Raw genomic sequence first — 17,453 nt, 5'->3', positions numbered from 1 at the left:
AAAGGTTACTGATTCCATTGCTGCTCTGTGAGCTGCTCAGGAGTCCACCCCCCTGCCCCCCAACTTTGTGGGATCCCTGCACCAATCCCCCTATTTGGGCTTGAGGTAGGACATGGGATTTGCTCCACCTTTTCTAATGTTAAACTCCTGCATCCTTGGATTGCGCGTTCATGACATTCACTCCCCGTTCATTTCAAGACCCCTCACAAACTTACACTGAGGCTAATGGGACTATTCATGTGAGAAAGGGCTGCAGGATCGGGACCCTGGTTTCACTCTGCTTTCTTTTCTTCACTCCTCTAGCACTGGCCTCCTTTCTGTCCCTCCCTGGGTGGTGGAAGAACATTCTCCTCTGCAGCTCTCGCCACCTGGAACAGCTTCCGTGTCGTGTCTCTCTCCACCTGATCCACTCTCCATCTGTTTTCACATCTCGGCTGAGCACACAGCTTGCGTCCCTTGCTTCTGCACCTTCATTTCTCTCTCCCTCGGCTATTCTTTCTTAGCTGTGAAAGACGCGATACAGAATGAGGTTATAGTGTATTACTATAAGGTGACCAGATGTCCCTGTTTTATAGGGACAGACCCGATATTTGGAGCTTTGTCTTATATAGGCACCTATTACCCCCTCCCCCCGGTCCTGACGTTTCACACTTGCCTTCTGGTCCCCCTATATTACTGGCAGGTCTGATCTGTTTCATTGAGTGGGGGAATTCAGATCAGGCTCTAGGGCTAGGAAGCCAAGTCATTCTATCCCTCAGCATCCCCGCTACCAACTTGGCAGCACCTTCTGATCCAAACAGAGGTGATCTTTACCCTGATTTATAAACCTGGCAGGAAACAAAATACTTGTAAAATTGAAAATGTCATTCGTCTTTTCCATCTTCGTGGGACAGTGAGTGACCAAGGAACAGTCTGTGACTCCTACCGGCCCCTGGGCATGGGGCCTTTATTCAGAACGAGAAATCAAATGATATTCAGCCCACACGCTAATTCATTGGGCTGAAACACCCTTTAGTGCTTTGTCATAAATCTATATAACTGAGGGGACTGACCAGCTCAGGGCATTAGTGATCCTCTCTCGGAGACCAGCCTGAGTCCATCCTGGGCTGGGAGTGATTAAAAGTCATTCCCATCAGATGGCTGTTCGGTGGCCAAATGAGTTTGGCGAGTCTGACTCCAGTTCAGCACATCTCCATCACAAAAAACACAGTTAGAATCGGCACTAACGGGTCCCCTGCTTGGCACTTGTTGCAGAAAAGCCAAGGGCTAAATGACAAATGGAAACTGAGCTCCCCTCTTGCTCCCTCAGGCATTAGGCACACTGGAGGAAGCTTGCCCTACCTTCTCCTTTGCTGTGCTTGCATGATGCATGGAAGAGAGGCCTTCAGTCTCCAGGGCTGGTAAGTAGTTCCATGCAATTCCCTGTGCGAGGGAGACTTTCTGGGTGAAGCTTTGGAACCTTCTGGTGCCCGAGGATCTGTAAAGTGCTTTTCAATCCTTCAAGATGAAAGATGCTATGAAACAAAAATAGTTATTAGATGCTGCTGCAATGACTTACAATGAATTCTTCTACCTCTGGGGACTTTGGGTCACACCAATAAAATGTGAGAGTGGAGACCTGAATTTCTTAATGGAACTGTTTTCTCTAAAAAAAATGTTGTAATCCAGCGTTCTGTCTGTAACTTCCTAGAGAGTGTATATAGATTCATTCATTATCAAATATTTAGCAGATTGTTTGTTTGAACAGAAGACAGATTGAATTCTATCCCCCATCTAATGCCAAAGTTAGCAGTGGTTCTATCTTCATTTCATAATACAATGGGGTCCTGGTCCGTGTCTGTTACAATAATACAAATAATTTCACCTATTATCAATCAATCAGTTTCTTTCTTTCTTTCTTTGTGTGAAATTTCTCATTATGGGTTTTGTCTTTTAACCTAATCTTCAGATGATGTTGGATCTTGGAAGAGCCAAATTTGGTTCCTGGTCTAAATTATGACCATGGTCCAGGGACTAAACGTAGCAAAATGCAGGGGGAGGGAGAGGAAATGAACATGTCTTTAGGTGCATCTGGTGGTTTAAATCATTGGGATTTTTTATATGTTTACGTGTATTGTTTCTGTGTGTTCAGCCAAGCGAGAGGAGGAGGATGGGGGAATGTAACTTCTAGCTATGGGACTTATCTAGTCTCCTTAACTATAGTATCTCAACATCTCACAATTTTTAATGTATTTATTCTCATAACACCCCTGTGACATAAGAGTTTGTTATGATCACCATTTTATTGATGAGGGACTGAGACACAGAGAAGCTAAACAATTTCCCCAGTTAAACAGGACGTCTTTCTGTGAAAGAGCAGGGAACTGAATGCAGGTTTCCAAAGTGGCAAGCTAGTACCCTAGTCATTAGGTTAGGGCAGGGGTCGTCAATTATTTTTTGTCAAGGTCCAAATTTCTTGATCAAGGTATAGTCAAGGTCCAGACTCCAGAGAAAATAATAATAAAACAACACCAACAATGAGAATAAATAAAAAATAAATAAAAAGATGTTGGGGTCAAAAGCATCTGGTAGTCCAGATTTGGTGCACAGTCTGCCTAGTGACTACCCCTGGGTTAGAGCTTTCACTAAATGACACTGGGATACAAATGCCTGCTCCGGTGATGGCCCATCATCCGCACAGCAGCTGCATTTTGCCATCTAGTAACCTGTCACTGAATCAGAAACAGGCCCAGGGGATAAAACTCCAAACCCAGGATGAAGCCATGTCCTAGGGCAGGTACATACTTGCACTGTAGCTGCTGCTGACAGATCCGGGCTCTCTGTCCCTTGGGGATCCCCTGGGTAGCTTGTCCTGCCAAGTCATGATGTGTGTGTGGATGTATGCATGGCTTGGCCTGCCTGGCTCTGCCAGACTCTCCCATGTTTAAGAAGGATGAATTCAAACTGGGACAGGTGCAGAGAAGGGCTACTAGGATGATCCGAGGAATTGATCATGTCCTATGAAAGGAGACTCAAAGAGCTTGGCTTGTTTAGCCTAACCAGAAGAAGGCTGAGGGGAGATATGATTGCTCTCTATAAATATATCAGAGGGATAAATACCAGGGCGGGAGAGGAATTATTTAAGCTCAGTACCAATGTGGACACAAGAACAAATGGATATAACGGGGGTAGGCAATCTATGGCACGCGTGCTGAAGGCGACATGCGAGCTGATTTTCAGTGACACTCACACTGCCCGGGGCCTGGCCACCGGTCCGGGGGGCTCTGCATTTTAATTTAATTTTAAATGAAGCTTCTTAAACATTTTAAAAACCTTATTTACTTTACATACAACAATAGTTTAGTTATATATTATAGACTTATAGAAAGAGACCTTCTAAAAACATTAAACTGTATTACTGGCACGTGAAACCTTAAATTAGAGTGAATAAATGAAGACTTGGCACACCACTTCTGAAAGGTTGCTGACCCCTGGGATATAAACTGGCCATCAGGAAGTTTAGACTTGAAATTAGATGAAGGTTTCTAACCATCAGAGGAGTGAAGTTCTGGAACAGCCTTCCAAGGGGGGCAGTGGAGGCAAAAGACATATCTGGCTTCAAGACTAAGCTTGATAAATTTATGGAGGGGATGGTATAATGGGATAGCCTAATTTTGGCAATTAATTGATCTTTGACTATTAGCGGTAAATATGCCCAATGGTCTGTGATGGGATGTTAGATGGGGTGGGATCTGAGTTCCTACAGAGAATTCTTTCTTGGGTGTCTGGCTGGTGAGTCTTGCCCACATGCTCAGGGTTTAGCTGATCGCCATATTTGGGGTCAGAAAGGGATTTTCCTCCAGGGCAGATTGGCAGAGGCCCTGGGAGGTTTTCGCCTTCCTCTGCAGCATGGGGCACGGGTCACTTGCTGGAGGATTCTCTGCACCTTGACGTCTGTAAACCACAAGTTGAGGACTTCAGTAGCTCAGACATAGGTCAGGGGTTTGTTACAGGAGTGGGTGGGTGAGATTCTGTGGCCTGCGTGGTGCAGGAGGTGAGACTAGATGATCATAATGGTCCCTTCTGACCTTAAAGTCTATGGGGTGTGTGTGGATGTACTGGCTTGGCCTGCCTGGCTCTGCCAGACTCTCTGTGTGCAGACCTGGTTTGTGTGTGTCACTTGTGTCAACCTGCCTGCGATCTGCCTGTGACTGATTTGTCACTCGGTGTGGGTGTGTCTGGGTGGGGGGCTGTCTGCCGGGCGGTGTTCGCCTGTGTCTGGCGGTCCGGCCCTGCGTGGGTGGGTGGGCGTGTAGCCTGGCCGCCCACGCGAGGCGTTTGCCTGCACATGGCAGCCCCGGGCCCCCCAGATGCTGCGGGCCGGATGCGGGGGGGGGGGGGGGGGGGTTTCAAAGGGGCCAGTCCCCGGGGCAGCAGGTACCGCGGGCCGGGCAGGGGGGACGAAGGGGGCCGGCTGGAAGGAGGCGGGGGGCGGGCAGCGGGCGAGTCCCCTCCCCACCGGCCCCGCCCGCTGCCTTTGAATCTCGTTCAGCCCATTGTGCGCTCGCGGCGGAGCCCGGTGGGAAGGGGAGCGGACTCTGCCCGCGGCGGGGAACGGGTGAGTACCCGCGGGCCGGCCCCGGCCCAGGCTGGGGGTCCCCGGGCCCAGCCCCGGGGGAGGCTTCCTCCCACCCGGCCAGAGGGCAACTTCTGCGCCCCCAGGTCACTCGGGGGGCGAGATGCGGGGACCGGATCGGGACCGGCTGGGGGATCCCAGGACAGGGGCAAAATGCCCAGAAACTTTGGGGAGAAGAGGGGGTGAGGGGTGTGCAAAGGGGCCTGCAAAGGGCAGGGGAGCTGGGGGTGCAAAGGAGCCGGGGGTGTGTGAAAGGGGCTGGCAGAGAGAGGTTGGGGGAGCTGGGGGGTGCAAGGGGCGGGGAGGGGGAGCTGGGGGTGCAAAGGAGCCGGCGGGGGGAGGGGGCTGCAGAAGGCAGGTGGGTGGGGGCAAGGGGACCCTAAGGGAGAGGTGGGGAGGGGATAGAGATCATGGGGGTATATGAAAGAGGGGAAGAAGGATCGTGGGGGATGGGATACTGCTTAAGGGACGGGGACCAGGGAGTGCTGACCAGGGTGCAGTGCCCAGCTCTGGCGGCATGTCTCTGTTAACAGCTTTCAGAGGAGGCTTGGGGGGGGGGCTGGTTTGTTTAGCATCATGCTGGACTCTAGTGGCCCCCCCTTTGTCTGCAGGCGTGTTGGAAATGTCCCTCCGGGAGCCCCCCCCTGCCAGTCTGGGGTCCTGGGGGCTCCTGCTCCTGAGCCTTCTCCTTGCCCCGCTTGCCTGCCCGGCGTGCCCAGCCCCCTGCGAGTGTTCGGAACCAGCCCGGACTGTCAAGTGTGTCCTGAAGGAGCTGAGTGCTGTTCCGGCCGAGATCCCCAGGTACACCCGCAACCTCTTCATCACCAGCAACCAGATCGCTCGCATCAGCAGCCGGGACTTCCAGGGGCTGCCCAACCTGGTCACCCTCTCCCTGGCCAACAACAGGTAACGCCCCAGACGGCTGGGTGGGAGATGGTGCTTAGGGCAGCGTAAGATTCTCTCTCCTCCATCTGAGGAAATAGGCTTTATTTTTACACTGTGGAACTCACTGCCACAAGATGCCCCTGCAGCCAGAAGCTTAGCAGGATTCCAAAAAGGATTAGATGCTTATAATCAATAATGAACATCCACATAACCCCCTTGCATAAGGAAAGGTCAGTTTATTTCAGAAGGGATCCAAACGCTCATGCTTCAGGGCATGAGTCAGCTGCTCACTGGTGGGGGTCAGGAAAAAACTTCCCCTATGGGCAGGGCATTCCATAGTTGCCCATTACATGGTTTCTTGCACCTCCTGTGAAGCATCACTCAGAGACGGCGCAGCAGGCTAGCTGGAGCACTAATCTGGCATGGTTATTCCGGTGTCTGTAACCCATTTGTAAATGGCCATGGCTGTAGCTTCTTGGCACCGTACACCCCTGCCGGTACATATTTATACAATAGAAATGTGTATGTTGTAAATGTAAACCCCCACCCTACCTCCACGTGCATCCAGTGGGAAATCTGCAAGTGCCTTTGGGCTCTTTCTGGTTTCGCTGCATTCAGAGCCCATTGGCCCCTTGAATTAACACAAGGAGCTGACCTCTGAGTGTCTGGACGGGCTCAGCAGGCCTGAGAGGTTAAGGTGGCCGTAGCACCATAATGCAGCTGATAAAGATACTATTGCATCCGACTCAGCTAGGCGAGGGGCTTCTGCTGCCCTCCAGCTTTTCCAATGGGTCTGAGTTTTCACACCTAGAAGTGAGCTGCACCCGAACCTTGAATTCTCTCCCAGGGGACTCAGCGGCTCTGATCCTCAGTCCCATGAAAATGTCTAATTTCCCTGTAGTTGTAAAGATTAAAAGTGCTGCTGGATCTCACTGGGGAGCCTTCGTCTCCTGCTCTCCTGAGCCAGAGAAATGGGGCTCCCACTGGAGTGTGCCAAACCTTACAGGGCCCAGTCCTGGTGAGTGAGTCCGTAGGAAAGCGAAGCTCTCATTGGCCTTGCAGAGCGCCCATTGGCAGTGCAGCATTCTGGCAGCTATTTGGATTTTGCACCTGCAGGGCACATTCAGGAGGCTGTTTGTGTCTAGAGATCCTACGACCAATGTAGAGGAATCTTTCAGTTTACCTTGGTGTGTACAGGAAGCCAATGCAATAAAGTATCTGGGGAGCAGGCTGGCAAGCAGTAGCGGGCGACACATTTGGGGAAGCCCAGATAGCAGCCCAGATCAGTGTGGTATAAATGGGAAGCCTGAATCCCACTTCCCACTACCTGCAAGGTCTGATGAGCTCAGCGAAGCTGGCACGTGCAGAATTCAATCTGAACTTGTCCTCCGCTCAGTGTGTTGGGAGCCCTTGGTGCACAGATGGCAGGCCGGGCATGCTGCTTTTTGGAGACCCCGCCCCATGCACTGTGACGGATTTAAGGCAGAGCATCAGCTCAGCCTGGCTGGGGATGAGTTGGCTTCTGAAGGGTGTGGACCTGCTCTAATGTGACTTTCCTGCAGGCTTCCATCAGAAGAACTTCTTGTGAAAGTGACTTGAACGGTTAAAATCCGAAGACAAAGAGTGGCCTTAAAATAGTTCTACTGGGAGCTTGGGCCGGGTACTGTAGGATGCTGAGCACGTCCTTCCACAGTTGTTGGGTTCAGGTCAGGACGTGGGGAGACCCTGTGTGGTGACTAGTAGCACAAACTGTTAGTCCAGGAGCCAGAGGGAACCACGGGACCTGTCTGTGCCTAGCAGACTCAATAAAGAATCCTCTTTCTATCTGTTATAACAAAGTCTTCTCCCTTCCATGCTTCAGGGAAAGAACCAACCTCTAATCTAAGGGGCTAGGAAGAAATTTCCTCTGTCTAGAACCGCCCACTGCAGAGTTTCTTGCACCTTTGTCCAAGGTAGCTGGTGCTGGCTGCTGTCAGAGGCAGGATACTGGGCTGGCTGGACCGTGGGTCTGAGCCTGTCTGTCCTTTCCAATTCTCTGTACTGTGAGGGACACTGCAAGTACTTTGCGGGGTCACTTGAGACTCGGGTTGGCTTGTCGGGTCTGGTCCTTTGTGCCGGTTTCACGGCGGGTTGTGAATATTTGTCCCTGGTATTTCTGAAGAGGCTGATTGAGGTGCCTTGGCAGTGCTGCCAGGGGGTCTCTCAGGCGGACGTCGAATAGGGATGCCTTGTATGGCTGTGCTCTGAGCAGCAGCGTCTGCGTGCTGGGACTTGGCCATCTGCGCCAGAGAGAGCGCGTGGACCGGAGGTAGGTGGTGTCTGTAGCAGATGGACAAAAAGGAGTGAAAATCAGGTACATTCACTTCCTAGAGTGTTACCTACAGGGACAGGCCTGCGCAGTGCGAGAGAAGTGAATTTAGTGCAGCATTGACAGCCCTGGAGACTGGAGCACTCGATTTAGCCACCGAGCAGGCAGCAGCAGGAAGCCAGCTACCCTGCCAGTCTCAGGCATGGTAAAGGGTGTGCAGATTGTCCCTGCTCCTTGAACTGTTCGTCACGACAGCCAGCAAGGGGCCGTTTGTACCAGTGGTTTTGTGAAGGAATTGGGCTGAGATCCACCAACTCGTGTCAGGCCGGCAGCTGAATGCTGTCAGATGTCACTACCAAGCTCGGCTGGATGCAAACCAGCATCCTAGGGGAGGAAGGCTCCTTACTGGGTCCCTGAGCCTCGGTATGGAAGGCTGAAAACAGGTGGGAAACCAGGAGCTGTTTTGCCAAGGCACTGCCAGACTGGAGCAGACTGTGGTCCACCTAAGCCCGTCTCTTGTCTGGCAGTGCTTCAGGGGAAGGTGCTAGTAACTCTGCAGTAGGCGCAGGCACTAAGGTAAGTTTTCCCCTCTGATCAGACGTCACTTGGGTCGGTATAAACCTTTCCACATACAGACCTCCTCTGCCATCCGTGCTCCAACTCCCCTTCCATACGGGGTCCCAGCAAGGCACAGAGCTAGCTTTGATGATGCAGGGGGCAGGGGGGAAGGGGAGGCTTGCCTGGGTGCTTCACCTCTAATGGCACCTGCCAGATGCTGCCTGAGTGGACCAGCGTCTCGCCAGTGCAGTGGTCCCTACTGGGCTGTAAGGTCTCGTGAACAGAACCATGGCCTGCTTTTGAACTCCCACCAGGCACTGGAACCCTGCGGCACAGCTGTGTGAAAACAGGCCTGCCAGGCCTGCCAGAACCGCTGGAGAGCCTGGGGCTGTTTGGTTTGGTTCAGTACATTGGGGCCAGGTCCTCCCCCAGCATGGAGGCGAAGGGACCGCAGGAGAGAGCATGGCACCAGCTCCACTTCCGAGGTCTGGCATGGAGCTCTCTAGTGCACCAGGCTTTTTGGCTGACACGTCCTGCCTGTCCTTGAGCTAGTGTTTAGAACGGTGTTGGGCAAGGCTGGCAGGATTTAGAGCAGGGGTCTCAAGCTCAAATGACGACGAGGGCCACATAAGAACTAGTACATTGGCCCGAGGGCCGCATTACTGACACCTCCCCCTGTGCCGCCCTTGGCCCCGCCCCCACTCCACCCCTTCCATGAGGCCCCGCCCATTCCCTGCCCCCATTCCAACCCCTTCCCCAAAATCCCCACCCCAACTCTGCCCCTCCCTGCCCCCAGGGGGTACAAGAGGGGTGTGGGGTGTGGCAGGGGCTCAGGGCAGGGAGTTGGGGTGTGGGGTGCAGGAGGGGTGAGGGGTGCGGCAGGGGGTCAGGGTGCAGGAGGGGTGCGGCAGGGGGCTCAGGGCAGTGAGGGGAGCTGTGCGGGGTGCAGCAGGGGGTCAGAGTGCAAGGTGCGGCATGGGGCTCAGGGCAGGCAGGCAGGGAACCTGCCCTGCCCCCGCTGTGCGTCGGGCCTGAGCCGCTCTAGGTAAACGCGGGGTGGGGGGCCGCAAGGAGCTCGCGGGCCGCAGAAAATAACCCTGCGGGCCGCATGCGGCCCCCAGGCCGTGTATTTGAGACCCCTGGTTTAGAGGAGCCCACGGCTGCAGCTTTCCCTGGTTCTCATCATCCTGTGTAGGATGCGCCCGTCCCTGGGTTTGGGGGTGAGGGGCTCACATCCTCAGGCCAGGCCTAGCTGTGGAGTTACAGGACCGTGATCAGGAGCTGCCAGAGGATGGCGGTTGGGGACTGGTATATGGGGAGGAGCCAGGGAGGTGCAGTGGGGAGGAAACGTTTTGTGCCAACAGCTGTAGCTGGTGTAGGAGAGCGGAAGGGAAAACCCACCATTGTGCTCCTGATCTAAAGAATGTCTTGGGCTCCATCTAGCAGGGATGGCTGCAGATGTTCCCTGGGAATGGTGGCCACCTCCTCTCCATGCTCCTTTCCTCTGCCTCTCCCTGTTGTTGACCCAGCCCCTCAGCTGAGTTTCCATGTTCTCACTGGCTAGGACAAAGGCAGGAGCAGGTGGGAAAGGCGCCTGCAGGGAAAGGAGCTGGGAGGCAAGCGGGGAATATCTGCCATCTCTTACCAACGCTTCACCCCAGCCAGGTAGACATCCTGCTTGGCCTGGTGTAGCCGTCCTGCACTGAGCATGGATCAGGGCCCCACTGATCAGTGACCTGTTCTGGCACCGGACGTCGTGCTGGAGCTGGCGTCATGTGGCCCTTATTCCTGGTCTTGGTCCTGGGCTCCCCACATGCAGCTCTGCTGGTGCACTTCCGTCCTGACCCATTTCAGCCTGGGGTGGTGATTTTTGTGAGCTGAACAAAATACAGTGGGAACTGAGCTGAGTCCATCCAACTCATGTCACTTGTGTCCTCAGTAACTTTTCAAAGCCGGCCCTTGGAGGAGAAAAGCCCATGGTTAGATCATTGAACCAGTCAGCCCCTTTTGCATGGGCCTCTTTAAAAGATCCCCTTGGTACCCACTGCCAGATCAGGTACGTTCAGCAGGGAGAGGAAGGTTTCATCGTGACTTGGGGACCTGTCTCTGCTAGGCCAGCGCAGGCCAGGCTCCGGTCGGCCGCGTGTGCCTGGTCCCCATGTTCCATGTCACTCCCACCTGGCCGGTTCCACAGGATCGGCGCTTCTCACCCCACCGCCAGGGAAAGAGAAGTGCTGACATTGCCATGGCAACAAGCTTACAGGAGATGCAGCTTGGAAACAGACCCTGGCGGGGCTGATGCTGTGGGAACCTCTCTTTCTCTCTCGGCTGAGACCCGCCAGTGCTCTGCGACCGGCTGGGGAGGAGGTCGGTACCACTGCCTGGGAATCGGCGCCTGGGTTTTCATTGGGACTGACCGGCTCGCGAACGAGGCAATGAGCGAGTGAGCCTGGATCTCTAACCCACAGCCAGCCGGCATTGGTGAGCGCAGGCGGTACTGTCAGGCGGCCAGTCAGTGGCTGATGCAGACAGAGTCTGAGTGATTCCTGTCCTGAGCGGGCAAGTGTCCACATCACCAAAACCACCTGCCCATTGGCACTAACAGGCCCCATTGTTGGCCAGTTCAACCCAGGGGCCCAAGGCTGGCTGGACCGTGGGCTCTGCTCTCCTCCCACTAGCGCCCCCTCTGGTGCAGAGCCAAGGCACGCTGGCAGGGCTGTGGGGAGCAGGGGGGCTGGCACTGCTGTCCGTGCTGTAGCTGTTCCCCGGGATAGAAGACTTCAGCCGCCAGCACCTTTCACCAGCACGTGATCCTGAGATGCAGCTGGGGGGTGGGCTTCCACCAGTCATGAGTGACCCTGCTCCACCCCACCAATGTGATCTTTGGAGAAGGCTAGATAGCCCCCCCTAGAATAAACCAGGCTAGGCCGGCTGCTGCCCAGTCCCGGCAGGGGGACGATACAAAGGACTTGGAATTTATTACTTTCTTTTGAGTCTGTATTCACTCTCAGTGTGGTGTGCGGGCGTTTGAGGCACTCTGGCAAACCAGAGCTAGTTAGTCCGCTTGGGGCGAGGAACTTTGAGCCAAGCTCCTGGGTCTATCGCTGGAATCACAGAGCCATGGGGTTAGAAGGGACCGCCAGGGTCATCTAGTCTAATCTCCTGCCGAGATGCAGGATTCGCTGTGTCTAAACCATCCAAGCCAGGTGGCTACCCTGGGTAAGCCATTGTCCAATCAAGTCACCGAGGCCTACCATTTTTCAGAAGTAGCCTCTCATTTTGGCTTTACTCTCTGGGTCTCCGCTTCCTTCTCGCAGGATGGTGGTGAGGGGCCGATGGTACTTCCTACTGAAGGAGGATTGTGAGGGGTAATGCATCAGCATTTGCAGAACTCCTCGAAAGGTGCTAGTAGCCTCCTTAGTAGTATCCTCTTGTGATGCAAGCCCTGTGGCGGCTGGTCGCAGAGATGTAGTTGAGTCACCGGCATTGTTCCAGCCATGGGACTCTCAGCCGGAGAACCAGGCTGGGCTGGGGACGGTGGGGGCGAGGGAGTGTGTTCCCGTGATCATGTTGACGGGTGTGTGCAATGTTTAATACTGTCAAATGGCTCTGGCGTCACACACAACCTTGCAAAAAGACGACTGGGAAGCAGCATCTGTGTCCTGCTCCTGGAACGTGATCTGCAGCCCAGTGAGGTCAGTGAAAAGACTTCTGTGGATTCAGTGGGGTTTGGATCAGGCCCTTAGTTGTGAGCCCTTCATGGCACGTACTGTGTCTGTACAGCGCCTAGCACCATGGGCCTCTGATTCCGATTTAGAGCCTTCGGGCACCACTGCAGTAGAAGTAAAGCGAGTTCCATGAGCTCCAAATACCCAGCGGAGTAAGGAAGCGGAACCTGCTTCCCAGTTCCCGGTGTCCCATTTATCTACCAAAGAAATTAACACCAACTGCCAGCCCTGCGTAGTGTCTTTGCTTCTCTGCTGTGTGCAGTCAGGGTGCTGGATCTGATTGCGAAAGGAACGGAGACCTGTGCAGAGGACAGCCCGAGTAATTGTCTCTGTGGGTGTCGTGAGGCTGCAGTTTTCTCCTGGAGTATTTCTTTAGCAACTGGACTAGGCAGCTGGGTGGCTTAATGTCTAGGCAGAAACCTTGCTATCGCTTCTCCTTCCTGGGTGGGCCTGCATATGCTCCCACAGTGGCTACAAAACCCTGCAAAGAGGCTAAGGCTTCGGAGCTGTGTTTAGCCACAGTGGCCGTGAGCCTCGGTGCAGAATGGGGAGAAGTGGCTGCCATCTTAACACAGCTTAGTATTCAAAGGGTGGCCAAACCCTGGCCTGGATGAAGTCAATGGGTGGTATGTCTACATGGCGATTAGACCCCCGCGGCTGGCCCGTGCCAGCGGACTCAGGCTTAGCGCTGTTTAATTGCAGTGTAAACGTTCACACTTGGGCTGCAGCCCAAGCTCTGGGACACTCTACTTTGCAGGGTCCTAGAACCCAGGCTCCGGCCTGAGCCCGAAGGTCTACACCACATTTAAACAGCCCCTTAGCCCCAGTCAGCTGGCACGGGCCAGCCGCAGGGGTCTAACCGCAGTGTAGACGTACCCCGTGCATCTTGCCATTGGTTTCCGTGGGAACAGGATCGGGGCCTGTCATCAAAATTCTAGGCTCTAGTTCTGTCTAAGCCAGTGCCTGAGCTCCTAGGGTGTCTTGGCTGTTTGGGGCAGAGAGACTTGAACCTGCTGCTTGTGTCCGTTTAAGTAGGAGGGGTGCTTAGCTCAGAGCTCACATTCCCCCTTGATTGAGTCTGGGTTCTGTAAAAAGAGCTCCTCTTCATAATAAAAACACCACCTTCGGAGCCAGGGTGCCTGACAAACAGTAGTCAGTTAGCCTCCCGGTGCGCTGATAAGGTCACTTCATCTGCCGCTTGGAAGCCCCCCAAATATTCGCCTGTAGCTAAACGGAATGGGTTGGATTCAGACCCTACGCTGGCGTCCGTCAGGAGGAAGTGAGTGGCGCTAGACAGGGTGTTGGGTCAAGTCACTCCCTAGCGAGGCGGCTCTGCCTGCAGGTGTCGGGGTAGGGCAGCAGCTGAGTTCTAAGGCGCGTTTCAAACACAGATTTAAAGGACCAGCGTGTGGCAAAGCTCCGCGCACACAAACCTCGGTTTCTGAGAAATAATTTCCAGTCGGTTGCATTCTCACCTCTGCCTTTGGCCAATAGTTAGTAGAATTTCAGGCGTTGCAATTGCAAAGTAAGTGTTAGCGCTGAAGCTGTCCTGAGCTGCTCCGTGCAGGAAAGCTGCTCCGTCTGGCTTATGACTTGGGAGGGTGGGACTGAGACAAACCGCTCTTGTTTCCCTCTAATAATCCCATGAGCCACGAGGAACTGGGGCTGCTACCTGTGCCTCAAGCAGCCAGAAAACGGGCCTGACTCTCCAGTGACCTGGCTAACTGCAGTGGGGTTACTCCTGATGACAAACCCAGCTGAGTGGGACGAGGATCAGCCCCTATGTTTTTATTGTATGGAACCAGAATCGTCCAAGGAACATCCCAAATCCACATGAAAGACCCCTCTGGGATCAGTATGTTCCCAGATGTCACAGGAATGTTACAGGCCTTCAGCCAACTCCTTTGTGGGGGGAACTAGGCCCTGTGCTAATAGAGAACTGAGCCCCCTCAACTCCTATTGAAGTCAGCGGGAACCGCAGATATTCAGCGGTTTGCAGGATCGGGCCCAACATTAGCCCAGCTAAGGGCAGGAATAATTCATGCTCTTGAAATTGACTTAACACTAAGTGGCATCCCCCTGCCCCCATCCCCCTTGGAAAGGAGGAGAGGAATAAACTGCATGCAAAGGCCTTTTGGCCACCCCGGGTCCCTTTGTCGCTCACATGAGGGAGGCATGAATGATGAGGAGCATCTGGAGTTAATCACCTTCTTGGAGGGTGGCTGACTCCTGCAGATCCTCAGGGATGTGTTTCCACCCACAACCATTTGCATTTTGGAGACCAGCATGTGAACATCTGACAGTGGAATTTGGTTCTGTGGGTGTGATTAAAACTCGGCTTTTCTTAAAGGGACAGTGGCAAGTTCCAGAATAACACTAAGTCCTGTGGTGGTGGTGATTCCACACCTCTCAAATCACTTTACAAAGGCACCTACGCTCATTCCCATTTTACAAATGGGGAAACTGAGGCCAAGAGGAAGTGATGTGACTTGTCCAAGGCCAGACAGTGAGTCAGTGGCAAAGGTGAGAGTAGGAAACTTTTTACTGAAGAATCCAAGGGCCGGGCACACACAACCTGTTGCACGAAATCTCTCCAGAGGGAGAACCAATATGTCCTTATACAAGCAGGTTTCTTGGGATCTATATAGTTGCAACTGGAGTCATTCCCTTCGAGATCCAGGTGTGTGTGGAAGAAGGAAAAGACGCAAAGGTTCTTGTGTGTCCCTGGCAAGCAGGAGTCCCAGCGTTGGTACTGAGAGCATGAAGGCTCCTCTCAGAGGAGAGACCCCAGGCAATTAATGAGATTGTCTGGGCCTTCTAACCAATGGTTGGAAAAGCATCCAAAATCGGAGCCCACTGGGCCCTGCGCTCTCGTTAAATGCGATGGGACAGTTAGGGCAGGCAGGCGGTGCTGCTTGCCATCCCTACAGGCTAAAAATCCTCCATTTGCTACTACATGGGCCTTGCCAACGTATCTTCAGCTTGATGCAAAGGGAGTTCTTTCTCCAGGGCCCAGTCACACCTGCCCCCTGGGAAATGGACTGAGACCCAGCAAACTCATTGCATACAGGCATTGACTAGTCATGGGTGGAAAGAGCTTTAGAGCTGGGTGGGAAGGGTGACCTAGAGGTGAAAGGCCCCAGTTCCGAGGTGCTGGGCCGTTGCCAAGGGATGGAATCGGAGCCGTTGGGTCTCCTGGGATATTTGACATGAGCATGACCATTTCTCTCTCCCACCCCAGGATCAGCGCTGTGGAGTCACAGGCCTTCTCTGCCCTCCCCAGCCTGCGTTACCTGGACTTGAGCAATAACCGCTTGGCTACGATCCACCCCGACGCTTTCAATTCCAGGAACAACTCCATCCGGGAGCTGAACCTGAGCCGCTCGCTCTACAACTCCTCCGCCATCCGGCCTGTGGCAGCTGCCATCATCCAGGGCGGCTTCCGGAGCCTCTCCAAGCTGGAGCTGACCAACAATGAGATCGTCTACCTGCCGCTGGGCATGTTCTCCAGCCTCCGCAGCCTCCGGCACCTGGACTTGAGGAACAACTCCCTGGTGGACATCAAGAACTCCACCTTTGCTGGCCTCGACCTCGAGCACCTCGACTTGACCTTGAACGCCCTCAAGACCCTGCGGATCGAGGCACTGGCTGAGCTGGGGAGGCAGCTGCGCCTTCGCCTCTTCCTGAGGGACAATCCTTTCGTGTGCAACTGCGACATCGAGGACCTGGTGAGCTGGCTAAATCAGAGCCAGCAGGTGGCTGACGTGGAGAAACTGGCCTGTGTCTTCCCCCGGCACCTCCAGAACACATCCCTGATGGACCTGGCCGGGGCAGAGCTGGGCTGCCACTCCAGCCAGCACAGCAAAAACACTCTGCAGACCTCCTACGTCTTCCTGGGCGTTGTTCTGGGCATCATCGGCGTGGTCTTCCTCTTCGTGCTCTACCTGAACCGCAGGGGCATCAAGACGTGGGTGAACAGCACGCGGGACGCCTGCCGCAACTTCATGGAGGAGTATCGGTATCGTTACGAGATCGACTCCGACCCCCGCGTCACCCAGGTCTCCACCTTGGACATATGACCACGTTCCTCTCGGGAGCTCTTTGGATGGCTTTGTGAGCTTCCAGGCGTGGCCTGGTGCTACCCATCTCCAGAACCAATTCATCTGCTTGGTGATGAGCTGTGACGCTCCTTGTGACGGAGTTAGAACTTTTTTCTTCTCCTGTTTGAGGGACCTTGCTGGGGGGGAAGGCGCAATCTCCTCCTGCATGGTCTGTCTCTTGCACCATATTACCAGCCCTAGGGGAACCCCTTTGGCAGTGGGACTCAGCCTTGGGCAGATCTCTTTGTGGGCATTATAAAGCGGACACAAGACAGGGATTTCTGCCTTCCTTTGGCGTCAAGCTTCCATTCGGGTATTTTTGGGGTGGGAGGCTCTATCCAATGCAGGGAGTTGCTGCAGTGGGAACACAAGAACTGCCCCACGGGACCAACCCACTGGCTCGATTCGCTCGGCATCCCCACTCTTCCGCAGCATCAATGCAAACCTTTGATCTAATGCAATAATAAACCTCGGGGGTATGTGGGAGATTCCTTCCTAACCCCAGCTGCCGATCAGCCTACGCCCTGGAGCAGGTGGATCGAGAGCGCTGGGAATGGTTCGTTTAGCTTTGAAGCCACTGCTGCCAGTGGAGGGACTGAACTGTGAAAAGCCAGGGCGGTGTCTGGAATGCCCACTAGGGGGCCCCAGGCCGGCAGTGGCAGGACAGCTGGGATTTCATAGGTATCCTGGGATGAAAGGACTTGTGTGGTGGACTCTCCTCCTGCTTTCGGAGATGCTGGCTGGATCCTGGGGACGCTGGCAAATCCCTCCTCGCGCAGGCGCCCCACAGGAGCTGGGCCGGCAGGGAGGGGAAGTTTTACATGGGGGGGGGGTTCTTTTAGGGGTTTTATTACTGTACATATTGTAAACCTGGGGGAGGGGGGATTTTGTTTTTTCTCAATGCACTGAGCACACGGAATAACCATCCCGGCTGCTGGCAAATTCCTGTTCTGAACTAAGGCCCAGATTGTTAATGCTACGGCGGCGGTGCTGCACGCAGTGTCACGGTGCCCAACTGACTTAGGAGCCCAATCACACTGACCGAAGGGGTTTAGGCACTTAGGAGTCCCCATCCGTCGACCGCCAATGGACTTAGGCTCCAGGGCCTAACTGTCTCCGGGGATTAGGCTCCCCGGGCAGCCTGGCATTGGGCATTGAGTGCAGCAACACGATAGTGTCACTGGGCTGGGATCTTCCAGGCAAATCTTCCTCGGGTGTCAGTTCGGGGGTCGCCGCACGGGCTGACCAGTGCGCTCCAA

General features: G+C 54.3%; 1 protein-coding gene across 2 annotated transcripts; it reads left to right on the top strand.

Annotated features, from left to right (window-relative positions):
* Window positions 1-4,576: 4,576 nt before the first annotated feature.
* Window positions 4,577-17,453, top strand: LOC112108981 (trophoblast glycoprotein-like). Of its 2 annotated transcripts, none has more exons than XM_026657162.2 (3): window positions 4,577-4,597; window positions 5,227-5,416; window positions 15,336-17,453. In XM_026657162.2, exons 2-3 carry the CDS (start codon window positions 5,238-5,240, stop codon window positions 16,171-16,173), a joined length of 1,017 nt encoding a protein of 338 aa, XP_026512947.1. In that variant the 5' UTR covers window positions 4,577-4,597; window positions 5,227-5,237; the 3' UTR covers window positions 16,174-17,453. The 2 variants fall into 2 exon arrangements, with proteins under 2 accessions (XP_026512947.1, XP_026512946.1); XM_026657161.2 differs by having other exon boundaries at window positions 5,227-5,521.

This window comes from Terrapene carolina, unplaced genomic scaffold (genome assembly GCF_002925995.2).
Source record: "Terrapene carolina triunguis isolate 2854851 unplaced genomic scaffold, T_m_triunguis-2.0 Scaffold236, whole genome shotgun sequence".
In the NCBI taxonomy this organism is placed as follows: Eukaryota; Metazoa; Chordata; order Testudines; family Emydidae; genus Terrapene; species Terrapene triunguis.
This window is presented reverse-complemented; position numbering and strand designations above follow the sequence as displayed.